This window comes from Chenopodium album, chromosome 25 (assembly GCF_948465745.1).
Source record: "Chenopodium album chromosome 25, dcCheAlbu1.1, whole genome shotgun sequence".
Classification (NCBI taxonomy): Eukaryota; Viridiplantae; Streptophyta; class Magnoliopsida; order Caryophyllales; family Amaranthaceae; genus Chenopodium; species Chenopodium album.
The window spans coordinates 1174313-1190353 of NC_137858.1; the positions used below are offsets into that span (position 1 = coordinate 1174313).

Consider the following 16041-nt stretch of genomic DNA (forward strand, 5'->3'; position numbering starts at 1 on the left):
TGACATAAACTATGCTTCTTATGCTTATTATTATTATGCAATATCAAGGTTGGCTAAAAGAGAGGTCTTTTGTTGCATTTTTCTGTTACAAAGTTGTATTTATAATCCAAAGTAGGATAAAATGATGTGATTAGAGCCGTATTATCTTGTAGGAAAGATTTCCTAGCTGAGCATGTTTGCCTTTTATTCGTTTAACACATTATTGGCTATAGTAAGAGTATGTTTTTAAGAAAGTTGGATTAGTACGAAAGGATGTCATAAGATATGTATGCCCCTTTAAATATCCCTGTGTTGTCTATATGTGAGTTGTCCTACATTGAACGAATAGGGAAGAATGGAAGATTAATCGATTATACTCATCAGTTAGAAGAGTTGCTCCTACTATTGCCGATTGGTTTTAGTGTGGAACCCCATTTGAGCTTTTAGAGGTAGACCGTATTCTCCTCGTTGTTTGGGTTACTTACGCTAGTATCGTTGATTTTTAATTATAATAAATTTGTGGAAGTTGTAATGTGACTTGGATAGTGTGTGTGTATGTGTTTGTTGGCTGAAGGGATTGGGGTGAAGGAGTTGTTGTTTAGAGCCATTATTTTAAGAAATATCATGTACAATTTGGAATAATATAAGAATAAGCTGCCTTCTTAGAAATTTCTTACAAAACTTTGATTTATTAAGTATGTTCAAAAGGCATAGTGTGTTGGTTAAAGGAGTAAACAAATCCCAAAGAATTGACTATTTTGTAGGGATGAGTATGCAATTTTGCATGATTAAAATTGCGTTGAAGTATTCAGGATAAAGTATGATCAATATATACATATATATATATATATATATATATATATATATATATATATATATATATATATATATATATATATATATATATATATATATATATATATATATATATTACATGTCTTTAGCTCTATGTGAAACACAAATTTATAGTCGAAAGTAGTTGATTGTGTACTTGCCCTCGCCTTCTAGCCCTGTATCCAAGCCCTTGTTAAGCACATCGGAGAATTTGAACTGTTGATACAATGCAGGTTTTTCCTGTGATACTAACTCAGGCAAAGGTCCATACTCGATTTCACTACTGATGCCTGGATCAAGAAAGACTGCCACAGACACTCTTGGTTCACTTAAACGATTTGCAAATACACGATGTTCTCCACTCTTGTATTCGTCATTGCATATCATCTATATAGAATTCATAGAGATTAGTTTCAAATTACTAAGATGTTTCTCCCAAAATTTGTGTTAGGTAGCTAACATGTTAGGGATTCAGAATTTTTATAGTTCTAATGATAATTAAAGATAAAACCTGAAGTGTGTCACCAACGGATATAACAAGAGCACCATGAACTGGCTTCACATCAATCCATTTTCCATGGCAGTTAACTTGCAAACCTCCACATTGATCCTGCAACAATATCGTCAAAGTCTCAAGATCTGTATGTGCAGTGATCCCAACTGTCTTGTTAGGCTCTGGACAGTGTGGATAATACTGCCCGACCATAAGTCTTCTTTCGATGCAGGACATCTCCAGTAATCTGTTTGTGCTTAACCCCAAACCTTCGGACAATAATTTCATGAGTCTCTTCGCTAGCTGCTTCACTTCCTTGTCCCACTCAATCACCTCCTCTCTACCACCCAAAAGAAAAAAAAAAAAAAAACGAATTTTAGGTAAGACTTGATCTATATATATCAGCATAACTTTCAACAGGAAAAGAGATGAAATTTCTGTTTAGTAAATTTCTAATTCTCTATGACAATACTAACCTAGGTAGAGGTTTTGTTGGCATATTGAAGGAGGTCTAAATATGCAGTCTTTTAAAATAGAGAAATACTTTGTATAAGTTTTTTCTTTAGAACAACATACTAATCATGTATTGTGAGTGTACAGGCGTTGCAGAAAACTTTTATCAGAATATTTATTAGATGGTCAGGAAACCAGGATCAATCATAATTTGTAACAACTCCAAAATAAAAGCCCGAGTCATGACATTGTACAAGAAAGATTAAGCAAAATCTATCAACAACCTAGAACAGAAAACACACAGAAAAGAGAGCAAGAACTTGTAACAACTCATTAGTCCACCAGGCTGAAAAAAGAGCAAGAACCTGTAATAGAGTCAAAACTCATTCTTGGTAATTTATGTACATTTTTATCGGTGTCCAATGATTTCAAACCTCCTTATATGACCCCTGGAGTCATCCAACACATTCAGTTCATTTTTTGAAAACATATCAAAAACTAACCGAAATCGTTTATTTTGACCAATTTTCCACTTATTTTGACACAGAAATAAAAATTACCGAGATGCTTCCCATGGACCCTAATACACCCCGGGAGTCTATTTGGGTGGGTGCAACCATCCAATATACCTTTAAACAGTCAATTTACCCGTTCGCAACTTCCACTGATTTCGTGAACTCAAGCCTACCACGGACATTTATGACAACATATAATGGTCATATATAGTTCCAAACGGCATTATATGACCATGATATGTATCCTCTAGGATCTCAACACTTTTCGCCACCGGGCCCCGTAACCTCCAAAATTCCTAAAAAAACGTGGATAATAGACTTCAATTTTGGAATATATTGACCTTTTTTCGCCCGAAAATAAAAATTGTCAATATGATTACCATGGTCCCTAATAACCTTTAGGAGCCTATTTGGGTGGATAAACCCATCCAATATACCTTTAAACAATCAATTAACCCGATTACAACTTGCACTTATTTCATAAAATCCAACTACACCATGGACATTTATGACAACATATAATGGTCATATATGGTTCCAAACGTCATTATGTGACCCTAAGATATATCCCATAGCATCTCAAGACATTCCGATACCGGGTCTCGAAACCTCCAAAATTCCTCAAAAAACGAAGATAATAATAGCCTTCAATTTTGGCCAATTTTCCATTTATTTTGTCCGGGAAATAAAAATTGTCGAGATGATTACCATGGACCCTAATACACCCTAGGAGTCTATTTGAGTGGGTGCAACCATCCAATATACCTTTAAACGGTCAATTTACCCGTTCGCAACTTCCACCGATTTCGTGAACTCAAGCCTACCACGGACATTTATGACAACATATAATGGTCATATATGGTTCCAAACGGCATTATATGACCCTGATATGTATCCCCTAAGATCTCAACACTTTTCGTCACCGGACCCTGTAACCACCAAAATTCCTCAATAACGTGGATAATAGACTTCAATTTTGGAATTTTTTGACCTTTTTTCGGCCGAAAATAAAATTTGCCGAGATGTTTACCATGGTACCTAATATCCTCCGGGAGCCCATTTGGGTGGGTAAAACCATCCAATATGCCTTTAAACAATCAATTAACCCGATTACAACTTGCACTGATTTTATAAAATCAAGCTACACCACGGACATTTATGACAACATATAATGGTCATATATAGTTCCAAACGTCATTATATGACCCCAAGATGTATCCAATAGCATCTCAAAACTTTCCGATGCCGGATCCCGAAACCTCTAAAATTCCTCAAAAAACGTGGATAATAGCCTTCAATTTTCACATATTTTCCACTCATTTTGACCGGTAAATAAAAATTGCCGAGATGCTTACCATGGACCCTAATACACCCCGGGAGTCTATTTGGGTGGGTGCAACCATCCAATATGCCTTTAAACAGGCAATTTACCCGTTCGCAACTTCCACCGATTTCGTGAACTCAAACCTACCACGGACATTTATGACAACATATAATGGTCATATATGGTTCCAAACGACATTTTATGACCCTTAGATGTGTCCCCTAAGATCTCAACACTTTTCGCCACAAGACCACGTAACCTCCAAAATTCCTCAAAAAACGTGGATATTAGACTTTAATTTTGGAAATTTTTGACCTTTTTTCGCCCGGAAATAAAAATTGCCGAGATGTTTACCATGGTACCTAATATCCTCCGGGAGCCCATTTGAGTGGGTAAAACCATCCAATATGCCTTTAAACAATCAATTAACCCGATTATAACTTGCACTGATTTTATAAAATCAAGCTACACCAAGGAAATTTATGACAACATATAATGGTCATATATGGTTCCAAATGTCATTATATAACCCAAGATGTATCCCATAGCATCTCAATACTTTCCGATACTGGATCTCGAAACCTCCAAAATTCCTCAAAAAACATGGATAATAGCCTTCAATTTTGGCCAATTTTCCACTTGTTTTGACCGGTAAATAAAAATTGCCGAGACGCTTACCTTGGACCCTAATACACCCCGGAAGTCTATTTGGGTGGGTTCAACCATCCAATATGCCTTTAAACGGTCAATTTACGCGTTCGCAACTTCCATCGATTTCGTGAACTCAAGCCTACCACGGACATATATGACAACATATACTGGTCATATATGGTTCTAAACGGCATTATATGACCTTGAGATGTATCCCCTACGATCTCAACAATTTTCGCCACCTGGCCCCGTAACCTCCAAAATTCCACAAAAAATGTGGATATTAGACTTCAATTTTGGAATATATTGACCTTTTTTCGCCTGGAAATAAAAATTGCCGAGATGTTTACCATGGTCCCTAATACCCTCCGGAAGTCTATTTGGGTGGGTAAAACCATCCATTATGCCTTTAAACAATCAATTAACTCGATAACAACTTGCATTGATTTCATAAAATCAAGCTACACCACGGACATTTATGACAACATATAATGGTTGTATGTGGTTCTAAATGTCATTATATGACCCCAAGATGCACTAGTAGAAAAATGCATTTGGCCACCGGTTCAAAACCCCCCTTTGCCACCGGTTCAAAACCCCCCTTTGCCACCGGTTTTGAACCGGTCCGCATTTGGGGGGTGGTAATAGTCAGATGCAATGCCACCGGTTCAAAACCGGTGGCATTATATATTATTGCCACCGGTTAACCGGTGGCATTATATATTATTGCCACCGGTTAACCGGTGGCAATAGTCACTTCCCGGTTTTTTTTTTATTCAAAATTTAATGCCACCGGTTAACCGGTGGCAATACTCCATGTAGAATTTTTTTTTTTTTTTTTTTTTTTTTAAAAAAAAAATCACTTGATATAATACAGAATATCAAACTTTGGTGATATTGATTGCTGTGAGTGCTCGTTTTTCCTCAAAAAAAAAAAGCAAAAATTACAATCAAACAATTAAAGGTAAGAAACACAACATCATAATCAACTGAAATATAATTATCATTAAATTGTTATTGTAAAATACCAAAAAAAAAAAAAACAAAAATTACAACATAAAAATCAGAAGAAAAAAAAAAATTATTTACAACATCAAAATAATTATTTACAACATCAAAATCAAAAAACAAAATTACAACATCAACAACATGATTCCAAAATTAAAAATTAACATCTTGATTCTTTTGTGTGGACTGTGGAGTCATAAACTAGTACCTGCAACAATTAAAACATCAAATTAAAATTAAAACTCACATTACAAGCTTCAAAAAAAAAAAAAAAATACTCATGCATGTACCCAGAAATTTAACCCAGAAAAATCGATTAATTTAACCTAGAAATTAAACTAGAAAATTGATTAAAATCAAACCCTAAAAAATCCAAAATTAAACCGATGAACAACCCACAACCCACAACGCATGAACAAACCACAACCCAGAAAAAACCCACAACCCACAACGCATGAACAACCCACAACCCACAACGATGAACAACCCACGACCCACCACCGACTTACCACCCAAAAACAGAAAAAATGAAAAAAAAACACAAATCTTCATTCAACGACACTCATACCTTGAAATTGAGTTTACGAGGCCAATTTCGACCATGAAAACTCTAGATCAGGTCGAATTTGACCTGAAAACTTATATTTTCAACACGAGGAGGGCGACGGTGGTGTTGTCGAAGGGGGTTGTCGGTCTTGGTGGCGGGGGTGGTTAGAAGCGGTGGTGATTTTAGGTGGGTGGTTAGGAGCGGTAGAGGGAGAGGTGAGAGAAGGAGAGACGAGAGAGAGGAGATCAGAGAGAAGCAGAGACGAGAGAGAGGAGATCAGAGAGAAGCAGAGACGAGAGAGAAGCAGAGAAGAGGGAAGAAGACGTTAATGGTGGTGGTGAGACGAAGGAGCAGAAGAGAGAGGGAGAGGAGAGAGAATGAGAGAGAGGAAGAGGAGTGAGAACACTGAGAAGAAGTGATGAGAAGGAGGAGGCCCATGAGTGAAATGAAGTAGGGTTAGGGTTTAAATAGGGGGGCTTTTTTTTTAAATGAAATGGCACGGGTTTGGCAAACCGGTGGGAATAATGATTTTTCCCACCGGTTCAGTTTGAACCGGTGGCAAAAATCTCCCCTCAAAATCCCGCCTATTTTTTCCCCTATTTTCCCCACCGGTTTTTAATAACCGGTGGCCTTAGGGCGGTGCCTATCTTCTTTTTTCACCTAGTAATGTATCCCATAGCATCTCAAGACTTTCCGATACCGGGTCCCTAAATCTCCAAAATTCCTCAAAAAATGTGGATAATAGCCTTCAATTTTGGCCTATTTTCCACTTATTTTGACCGGGAAGAAAAAACTGCCGAGATGCTTACTTTGGATCCTAATACACCCCGAGAGTCTATTTGGGTGGGTTCAACCATCTAATATGCCTTTAAACGGTCAATTTACGCGTTCGCAACTTCCACCGATTTCGTGAACTCAAGTTTACCACGGACATTTATGACAACATATAATGGTCATATATGGTTCCAAACGGCATTACATGACCCTGAGATGTATCCCCTACGATCTCAACACTTTTCGCCACCGGGCCCCGTAACCTCAAAAATTCTTCGAAAAACGTGGATATTAGACTTCAAATTTGGAATTTTTTTAACTTTTTTTTGTCAGGAAATAAAAATTGCCGAGATGTTTACCATGGTCCCTAATACCCTATGGAAGCCCATTTGTGTGGGTAAAACCATCCAATATGCCTTTAAACAATCAATTAATCCGATTACAACTTGCATTGATTTCATAAAATCAAGCTACACCACGGACATTTATGATAACATATAATGATCATATGTGGTTCCAAACCTCATTATATGACCCCAAGATATATCCCATAGCATCTCAAGACTTTCCGATACCGGGTCCCGAAACCTCCAAAATTCCTCAAATAACGTGGATGATAGCCTTCAATTTTGGCCAATTTTCCACTTATTTTGATCGGGAAATAAATATTGCCGAGATGCTTACCATGGACCCTAATATCCTCCGGGAGTCCATCTGGATGGCTGGAACCATCCAATTTGCCTTTAAGCATCTAATTTAACCATTTTCGTATACGCCTATTGTATTGGCTATAAGCTTCCACGGGGACTTGACGTAGCCGAATAAAGGTCATATATGGGTCGAAACAATATTATATAACCCCGTGATGCATCCCGTAGTGTTCCGTGAATTTCCGACACCGGGTCCGGACACCTCCTAAATTGCTCCGATTTCGTGTATCAATCCATTTCCTGTGGCAATAAACTTGCAAACCTCCACATTGATCCTGCAACAATATCTTCAAAGTCTCAAGATCTGTATCTGCAGTGATCCCAACAGTCTTGTTAGGCTCAGGACAGTGAGGATAATACTGGCCGACCATAAGTCTTCTTTCAATGCAGGACATCTTCAGTAATCTGTTTGTGCTTAACCCCAAACCTTCGCACAATAATCTCTGAGTCTCTTCGCTAGCTGCTTCTCTTCCTTCAGTTCCTTGTCCCACTCAATCACAATAATAAAACCAGTCTTAGGTAAGACTTGATCTATATCGGCATAACTTTCAACAGGAAAAAAGATGAAATTTCTGTTTAGTAAATCTCTGATTCATTATGACATTACCAGCCTAGGTGGATGTTTTGTTGGCATAATTCAAGGAGTTTTAATTTTGCAGTCTTTCTAAATAAAGAAATACTTGGTATGAAGTTTTTTTTCTCTCTAGAATAGCATACTAATCATGAATTATGGGTGTTCAAGGCATAAACTCACCTGCATACATCTGGGAGAGCTCTGGGATCAAACTGTTCAAGCCGAATCTCAAGAGTATCCCTCCAACTGGCAGCATCAGATTGAAACAAGTCAAAGTTGGAGTAAAATCCCACTCCACCGCTGCTGCAAGTAGTGGTATCTCTTCTGTAATGAGGGATCTTCTGCTCAGGTGGCAGTTCATGGAAGGCCTTGATTTTGTCGAGCAGGCGGTCAAGGAGGCAGACTGAAATCCCATGGTTGATCACCTGAAAGAATCCAAACTTAGCTGATGCATCTCTGATACTCTGCACAATCTCTGGTTGTCTACACGAGAGGTCGATAACAGGTATTGTCTGATCCTGTTCTGAACTGCTATCAGTGTTACTGAGGTGAAACAAGGTATCTGGTGGGTGGTGGAAAATGTGAGGGATTTGTGTTATGCCTGAGTCAACCAGCCCTTTCACACCGAGTTTGGTGTTGTCGAAATCTTGCAGTTCTTTATCACGGTTGTAGTCTGAGAGGCTACTGATACTGCTTGTGTTTGCTGTCATGATTTCGGGGCTAGGAAAAATGGGATTAGGTAGAAAATTATGGTCTAAACATTGGTTGGTGGCATAATTAAGCGTGCTTTGTCAACATTCATCAACTTGATCAGCAAACTTTTGTTGGATAGATTAGTGGGTCATTAGTTGTATATAATGACTTTGAGTTATTATATACAAGTAATTATTTTTCCTTGGAAAATGACTTGTGAACAAAAGAAATCAACTGAAACCACAATTCTGAATGCTCTGCTTTTCAATGAAATGACAACATGATTAGTGATGGAAGTTCAAGATAAATTCAGGTTAACCACAATTCTGACATGAAAGTGTATACATCAGTACAACAACAGAACTAAATAATTCATAGATTAACTACATAATTACGCCGAGCAATTACATGATCACAAATCATCCCAACATGATTAATCACTTGTTTAATTTTCCAAACTGAAGTACTTGGACAAGGACTTCCCTTCCAGTTCCTTTTTGAAAAACCTGTTAATGAATTCTGAGTATGCGAATTGCCGGTAATGTGCAGGCTCTTCAGGTGATACTATCTCTGGTAATGGTCCATACAAGTCATCCCTCTTGCCAGGGTTGCAGAACACAGCAATTGACACCCGTGGTTCATGCTGAGGATTAGCACACACTCGGTGCTCTACACTCGTGTACTTATCATTCGAGAGGATCTGAGGACACAAAACCAATCAGCAATTTAAGAAACTGAAACCCTGCAGTAAATTAAGAGGTTTACAGTCTAACTTAAGCTATGTTTGATACCTGAAGCAAGTCACCAACATTGATAACAAGTGCACCATGGACTGGTTTCACATTCACCCAATTTCCTTCGTATTTAACTTGCAACCCACCAACTTGATCTTGCAGCAGCACAGTGAGAACACCGGGATCTGTATGGCTTGCGATCCCAACTGTCTTGTTGGGCTCGGGACAATATGGATAGTAGTGTCCAACCATGACTCTTCCTCCTGAACACGACATCTCTACCAACTTATCGGCTTTCACTCCCAATCCTTGAGAGAAAAGTCCCAATAGCTTCTCACTTAGCTGTTTCACTTCCTTATCCCACTCAAGAATCTCATTTCTGCAGAATTAATAATTTGGAGATAACATCATCAATGAGAACTAATCTTTCCCATTAATCAATTTGTAATAAGGTTTAAACATGATACGAAACAGTGGTTCTTTACCATGAAGCTTAGGCTATACATCAACAATAATGGTAGATCACAAAATCTTTTAAACAAGACAGGGTAATTTATGTACTTATGATATCCTATTGTCCAAAATAACTAATAATCCTACTGTCTGTCTGTCTGTATTTGTTGTATCATTTAGAAACTCTTTGAGAGACGGAAAAAGAAAAAAAGTCAAAATAGGAACAACAAATAAAGACGGAAAGTTAGTCGAGTACTCCATAATAAACTGCTTAATGAAACCAATGTCATCAACAAATCAAAATATTACCAACTAAAAGTTGAATATGATTACCTAACATATTTACTGACATTACTGTAGGTTTAATTTGGAAAAGGATAAGACAAATTCCATTCATTTTAATATCAATTGATTTTAATTAGCTAAGCTATTCTTTAGAATCAAGTTGCCAAATAATTCTATATAATAATAAGGATTAATTAACATAGATATCCATATCATAGAGTGGACTAATCCAATTCTGGGAACAATTTTAGGCATTTCTTTAGTGTGAGAGTGAACTACTGCTTCAATTCTATGCAAGTTTAGAATTCAATAACTTGCAGTTTTGTTTTAAAAACACAAAATGATTGAGATGACAAGGGTAAGGGTGGATGAGGTCACGGTAGATAACATTTCTTTTTTCCCGGACCTATCAAGATTAATTTGAGGTTATGTTTATGCAAAATTAGTTTATCAACAAAGAAAGATTAAATTTAGTCATCTAAAATACGGATAATTAATTTAAATATTACATGCCGGTCAATTTGGCCGGGTTCGAGTGAGAAAGTCTATGTGGTCCTAAAGATAGGTTTTCCCTAATTAGTCCACAAAGTATAGATCATATGACAAAGGATGGACATTGTGAACAACTGAACATAAGGGGAGGTGTATCCTTCAAACATACAGTAATCAACAATATTCAAACTTGTGTGGTAGTCCAAAAAATTTCTTATTAGTCCACAAAAAAAAATGACATCTAGTTACAAGTCTTACAACATCAAGATATTCATAGGTCGCTGATTTTTCTTGGTTCAATTGCACTACTACACTAATTATCTTTATTGGCCAATCAAGCAATAAAAATTGCCGATAAGTCATACAAAAAAAATACGTGAAACTCATCTTAACCCCAAATTCAAAACACAACACAACCTGAAATTAACACACAATGACAAACATAAAATAACACGACACAACCCGAAATTAACACACACAATGACAAATACTTCCTCCGTTTCTTTTTAGTTGACACGTTTCTTTAGTCATGTTTGCCAAGACACTTATTCAATTATTAATATCTTTAATTATCGATAACCAAAAATTATGAAAAGTTGATATTTTGAAAGTATATAACGTGGTGAATCTAACAAGATCCCACATGACTATATTTTTCATTACGTATAATGCACAAAACAAGGTCAAAGAGAGATATGTGAATAGTGCAAAAGTCAAAATATGTCAACTAAATAAAAACGGAGGTAGTATAAAATATTACGTGTAATTGAAATTCAACACGAAATTTCACAGCCACAGAAAATATCACGTTTTAGATAAAGCTATCAAAAATCATCATTATTACCTGCAAATATCCGGAATAGCATCAATATCAGCCATAATAGGACCCAACCGAAGTTGCAACGTATCCCTCCAGCTGGCAGCTTTTGATAGGAAGAGATCAACGTTCGAAAAGTAGGTAACACCAGTTACCATTTCTCTCCCGTAATGCTTCATCCTCTCTTCAGGTGGGAGTTCATGAAATGCCTTGACCACTTTTACGAGGCGATCAAGGAGAGAAACTGGGACTCCGTGGTTTACCACTTGAAAAAACCCGTATGTTCCCGCGGCTTTTCGGACTTGGTCCACCACCTCTGGTGTTGGACCTGATAGGTCGATAACGGGGATAAGGTCAGCACCCGTGTCGGACACGGGTGCTGAGTTTCCCGTATCGACCAGGTTTTCAGGAGGGTGGTGGAAGATAGATGGGATATGGGTGATACCAGAATCAACTAGGCCTTTAACTCCTAGTTTTGTGTCATCGAATTTTTTGACATCGTCCTGACGGTCGAATGCTAAGACTGGTTGGGTACCGGGAGTAACCGATGTCATTATAGTTCCTGTTTTCTGTTTTCGTGTTTGGGCGTAGTTGTGTAACAATTTTGTGTGATCTAATTTTGGGAATAGGGATGACATTTTATACTTTTATGGAGTAGTAGTCAATTTTTGGTGTGAATTTTCAAATTAGAATAAATGAGAGTGATTAATACGGAACTCTAATGGTTTATAACTTTATATATTGTCAAATTAAATAAGCTACGCAACTCTAATTGGGGGACCAGTTTTGTTCATACTCACGACTATGAGGGGCAGAAGTTATCAACAAATGGTACAGTCTAGAAACTCTAGATTGGTAGCCTCGTTTGATTTTTGATCTCTTATAACTGGTTAACAAGTTACCAAGCATTAGTTACTTACAAAAAAAAAAAAGAATAAGTACAAAAATTTGGGAGAAAACAAAAGATATTAAAATTGTAAATTATTCGTTACATGTAGTAGCTATCTTCATCAAATTTGTTTTTCCTCAGGTCCAAAATTTTCATTTGTTCCCCTAAGGGCTTGTTCACTTAAGCTTAATTTCAATTCAATTCAATTCAGCTCCTAATTTCCTTCTCTTATAAAAAATTCATTTCAGCTCTATTCAGTTCAGTTCAGCTCCAATCAGTTCAATTCAGCTCAGTTCAGTAAATATGAACAAGTCCTAATTCCACAACTGTAATTATGCTAATAGGTACTCCAATTTTATAATACAATTGCTTGTGCACAGTTTCCTTTAAACTACTCCCTCCGTCCCATAATTACAGGCAAATATACTATTTTGGGTGTCCCAAAATGTTCATCCTATTACTAAAAATAACACCTAATCATTACTTACTTTTTAGCTTTTCCATACAAATTACACACATACCTAAACAATCATTACTTATTTTTTCTCTTTTTCATACAAAAAACACACTACCCAAAAAATCATTACCTACTTTTTTACTTTTCCATATAATACTCCCTACTTTTTCACTTTTCCCATACAACATTCTTCACTTTTTATCTTTTTCATATAATTTTCCTCTACTTTTTCCATCCTCCTTATAAACCGTACTTTTTAGAGTTATTTGCATGTAATTATGGGATGGAGGAAGTATTAATTAGAATTTTTTGCTTCTGAATTTAATCTTGACACCCTAAAAAATTCACAAGACTACCAAAATAGATCATAGTTTTGTTTTCTTTACAAAAAAATAGATCACAGTTTCTTGTAACTTTCATTTCTGGTTTATGTAATTTCCTCTCCTTTAATTTGGAGCCCTTTTCAATGTTTATTGGGTCAATTTTCTCATACTAAGTTCTCCCATTTTTCCCATAATAAAGCCCCCACAAAAATATCTAAAATTTGATTTTTTTTCCTTTTTTTTTTTTTTTGGGGGGGGGGGGGGGGGGGGGGGGGCGCTATCTTAAATTATGATTTTGATATTGTTTAAAATCAGTGATGTTACTTGTGTCATCTTTGTAATTTTCCTCAAGTTTTATTAAAAGATCCTTATATTATGGTAAATTATTTATTTTGAGAATATGCTCCAATTGTGAGAATCTACTCCCTTTCCATCCTGTCTATCAATGAGGTTGTGGTGGACTGGTGGTATTCTTCAAGGTACTTATAATTATCATTTTCTTTTTTATTCTTTTCATTTTTACTAAATTTGTCAACAAAAATAATTTTACCTTTTTTTTCCAATAAAAATTTTTCCATTAAAAGGCTAGTTAACATGGTATTGAAAGTTGCCTGCCGAAAAAGTAGATTTAGATAGGTCATAGTATTAAATTTGCTATATATGGGGTAAAATTCAATACCCAATTTGCACAAAAAAAAAAAAAAAAAAAAAAAAAAAAAACTCAAATTTGAGTACCCAATTTTTATGTTTATTCGACAATAGAAAGAGCAATTGGAATATGATCACAAGCTTGTACTATCGTAGTGAGCTAGTGACTTATAGAAGCGGTCTTATGATAATAATAATAATAATAATAATAAAGTGTACTACTAAAACAATTTTCGTTTTTGATTCATTGCAATTGCAACACTTTTTCACCTATATTTAAAAAATTTCATTTATTTTTTTGTTTGATAGGGGGCCAACTATATTTATGTAATTTTTCCTGAGAAAATGCCTTGAGCTTGACTAGCTTATTTAAAACCCTCAGCAAAAATGACTTGTGAACAAAAGAAATCAACAATACTGACATGAAAGAGTATACATGAGTACAACAACAGAACCAAATGATTCATATAGATTAACTACACAATACAATGACGGCAAGCAATTACATGATAAGAAATGATCCCAACATGATTAATCACTTGCATTGTATTCCAAACGGAAGAGTTTGGCCCAGGACTTTTCATCTAGTTCCTTATTTAAAAACCTGTTGTAAACGAATTCTGAGTATGTGAATTCGCGGTAATGTGCAGGGTCTTGAGGTGATACTATCTCTGGTAACGGTCCATACAAGTCATCCCTCTCTGTAGGGTTACAGAACACAGGGATTGACACCCTTGGTTCATGGTGAGGATTAGCATACACTCGGTGCTCTACACTCGTGTACTTATCATTCGAGAGGATCTGACAATTGAATGACACAATCAATTTAAGAAAGTAATCGAAGTAATAAAGAGGCTATATAAGTTAGATACCTGAAGCAAGTCGCCAACATTAATAATAAGTGCACCATGAACTGGTAACACATTCAACCAATTTCCTTGATGTTTAACTTGCAACCCACCAACTTGATCCTGAAGTAACACAGTGAGGAGAACTGGATCTGTATGGGACGGGGTCCCGATCGTCTTGTTGGGCTCGGGACAACACGGATAGTAGTGGCCAACCATGTATCTTTCTCCTGGACGAGCCATTTCTCTCAATTTATCAGATTTCACTCCCAGTCCCAAAGAGAATAGTCCTAATAGCTTCTCACTTAGCTGTTGCACTTCCTTATCCCACTCAACAATCTCATTTCTGCCACAAATTATAACATATATACTCGTATCACGTTTTAGATAAAGCTAACAAAATCGATCAAATTATAACATATATACTCGTACCACCAAAAGAAATCAAGAAATTGTTGTTTACTACTAAAATTTTAAAAGTTTTATTTTACAACTAAATAAAAAATTAAAAATTATTTTTTACCACCAGCAAATATCGGGAATTGCATCAATATTAGCCATAGTAGGACTCAACCGAACTTGCAACGAATCTTTCCAGCTGGCAGGTTTTGATAGGAAGAGATCAACATTCGAAAAGTAGCTAACACCGGTCGTTGCCATATCTCGTGTGTAATGCTTCATCCTTTCTTGAGGTGGGAGTTCATGAAATGCCTTGACCACTTTTACGAGGCGATCAAGGAGAGAAACTGGGATTCCATGGTTTACCACTTGAAAAAATCCGAACTCACCCGCGGCTTTATGGACTTGCTGTATCACCTCTGGTGTTGGACCTGATAGGTCGATTACAGGGATTGGGTCAGCACCCGTGTCAGGCACGGGTGCTGAGTTTCCCATATCGATCAGATTTTCAGGAGGGTGGTGGAAGAAGGAAGGGATTTGGGTGACACCAGAGTCGACTAGGCCTTTAACTCCTAGTTTCGTGTCATCAAATTTTTTGACATCGTCTTCACGGTGTAATGCTAAGACCGATTGGGTGGCAGTAACTGATGTCATTATAGTTCCTGTTTTCGTTTTTGGGTGTGGTTGTGAAGGACTTTGAAAGGATGATCTCTAGTCTTGGAAATAGGGATGACAACTATATATATAGTTTTATGGAGTTTATGGTTTATAATCTTATTTAATGTCCAAATATATAAACCGTTAATCTAATTGGGGGACCATATATTTTTTTTCCTTTCGCTTTCTCTTTTAAAGAAAGGGACCCAGTTTTGTTCATACTCGCAAGATGTTATCAACAAATGTAGATTTTGGACTGGTTTTATTAGAAAAACTATTTGTGCGAGCCGCGCGCAACACGTGCACCCTTTCATTACATGTACAGATGTACTGATGTACTCCGTATATTAGTTTTCCTTATGTTTCTAATAATTGCACAGATGTGTACATAGTTTTAGAAAAGTTATAGGGAACCAAAAATTTTAAGTGATGCTCAATATTGCTACTCTATAGTCCTCATTTACGGCCTGTTCACATTTAGGGT

The 16041-nt window shown here is 36.5% G+C and overlaps 4 protein-coding genes across 4 annotated transcripts; all 4 read right to left on the reverse strand.

Moving 5' to 3' along the window:
- Positions 1-942: 942 nt before the first annotated feature.
- On the reverse strand, positions 943-8654 carry LOC145615594 (1-aminocyclopropane-1-carboxylate oxidase homolog 4-like). The gene is made up of 3 exons (XM_081670668.1): positions 8043-8654; positions 1325-1646; positions 943-1200 (listed from the first exon to the last, which is right to left on the reverse strand). The coding sequence occupies exons 1-3, from the start codon at positions 8570-8572 to the stop codon at positions 943-945; spliced, it is 1110 nt and encodes a 369-aa protein (XP_081526794.1). The 5' UTR covers positions 8573-8654.
- A 185-nt stretch (positions 8655-8839) lies between these two features.
- LOC145614379 (1-aminocyclopropane-1-carboxylate oxidase homolog 4-like) lies at positions 8840-12052 on the reverse strand. The gene is made up of 3 exons (XM_081669430.1): positions 11364-12052; positions 9347-9668; positions 8840-9255 (listed from the first exon to the last, which is right to left on the reverse strand). The coding sequence occupies exons 1-3, from the start codon at positions 11972-11974 to the stop codon at positions 9001-9003; spliced, it is 1188 nt and encodes a 395-aa protein (XP_081525556.1). The 5' UTR covers positions 11975-12052; the 3' UTR covers positions 8840-9000.
- Positions 12053-14036: 1984 nt separating this feature from the next.
- On the reverse strand, positions 14037-15601 carry LOC145615465 (1-aminocyclopropane-1-carboxylate oxidase homolog 5-like). The gene is made up of 3 exons (XM_081670539.1): positions 15028-15601; positions 14526-14847; positions 14037-14454 (listed from the first exon to the last, which is right to left on the reverse strand). The coding sequence occupies exons 2-3, from the start codon at positions 14742-14744 to the stop codon at positions 14185-14187; spliced, it is 489 nt and encodes a 162-aa protein (XP_081526665.1). The 5' UTR covers positions 14745-14847; positions 15028-15601; the 3' UTR covers positions 14037-14184.
- LOC145615694 (DIBOA-glucoside dioxygenase BX6-like) lies at positions 15021-15554 on the reverse strand. The gene has a single exon (XM_081670752.1). The coding sequence runs from the start codon at positions 15552-15554 to the stop codon at positions 15021-15023; it is 534 nt and encodes a 177-aa protein (XP_081526878.1).
- Positions 15602-16041: the final 440 nt, after the last annotated feature.

Bases quoted from the DNA above. Each gene is read 5' to 3' on its own strand.
- LOC145615594 (XM_081670668.1), bottom strand. From the start codon at position 8,572: ATGACAGCAAACACAAGCAGTATCAGTAGCCTCTCAGACTACAACCGT. The intron at 1,647-8,042 runs GTGAGTTTATGC...TTTGGGTGGTAG, and splicing joins GCTCTCCCAGATGTATGCAG to AGAGGAGGTGATTGAGTGGG. The intron at 1,201-1,324 runs GTTTTATCTTTA...AATTCTATATAG, and splicing joins CCGTTGGTGACACACTTCAG to ATGATATGCAATGACGAATA.
- LOC145614379 (XM_081669430.1), bottom strand. From the start codon at position 11,974: ATGTCATCCCTATTCCCAAAATTAGATCACACAAAATTGTTACACAAC. The intron at 9,669-11,363 runs GTAATAATGATG...TTAATTCTGCAG, and splicing joins GCTATTCCGGATATTTGCAG to AAATGAGATTCTTGAGTGGG. The intron at 9,256-9,346 runs GTATCAAACATA...TTGTGTCCTCAG, and splicing joins ATGTTGGTGACTTGCTTCAG to ATCCTCTCGAATGATAAGTA.
- LOC145615465 (XM_081670539.1), bottom strand. From the start codon at position 14,744: ATGGCTCGTCCAGGAGAAAGATACATGGTTGGCCACTACTATCCGTGT. The intron at 14,455-14,525 runs GTATCTAACTTA...TTCAATTGTCAG, and splicing joins ATGTTGGCGACTTGCTTCAG to ATCCTCTCGAATGATAAGTA.
- LOC145615694 (XM_081670752.1), bottom strand. From the start codon at position 15,554: ATGACATCAGTTACTGCCACCCAATCGGTCTTAGCATTACACCGTGAA.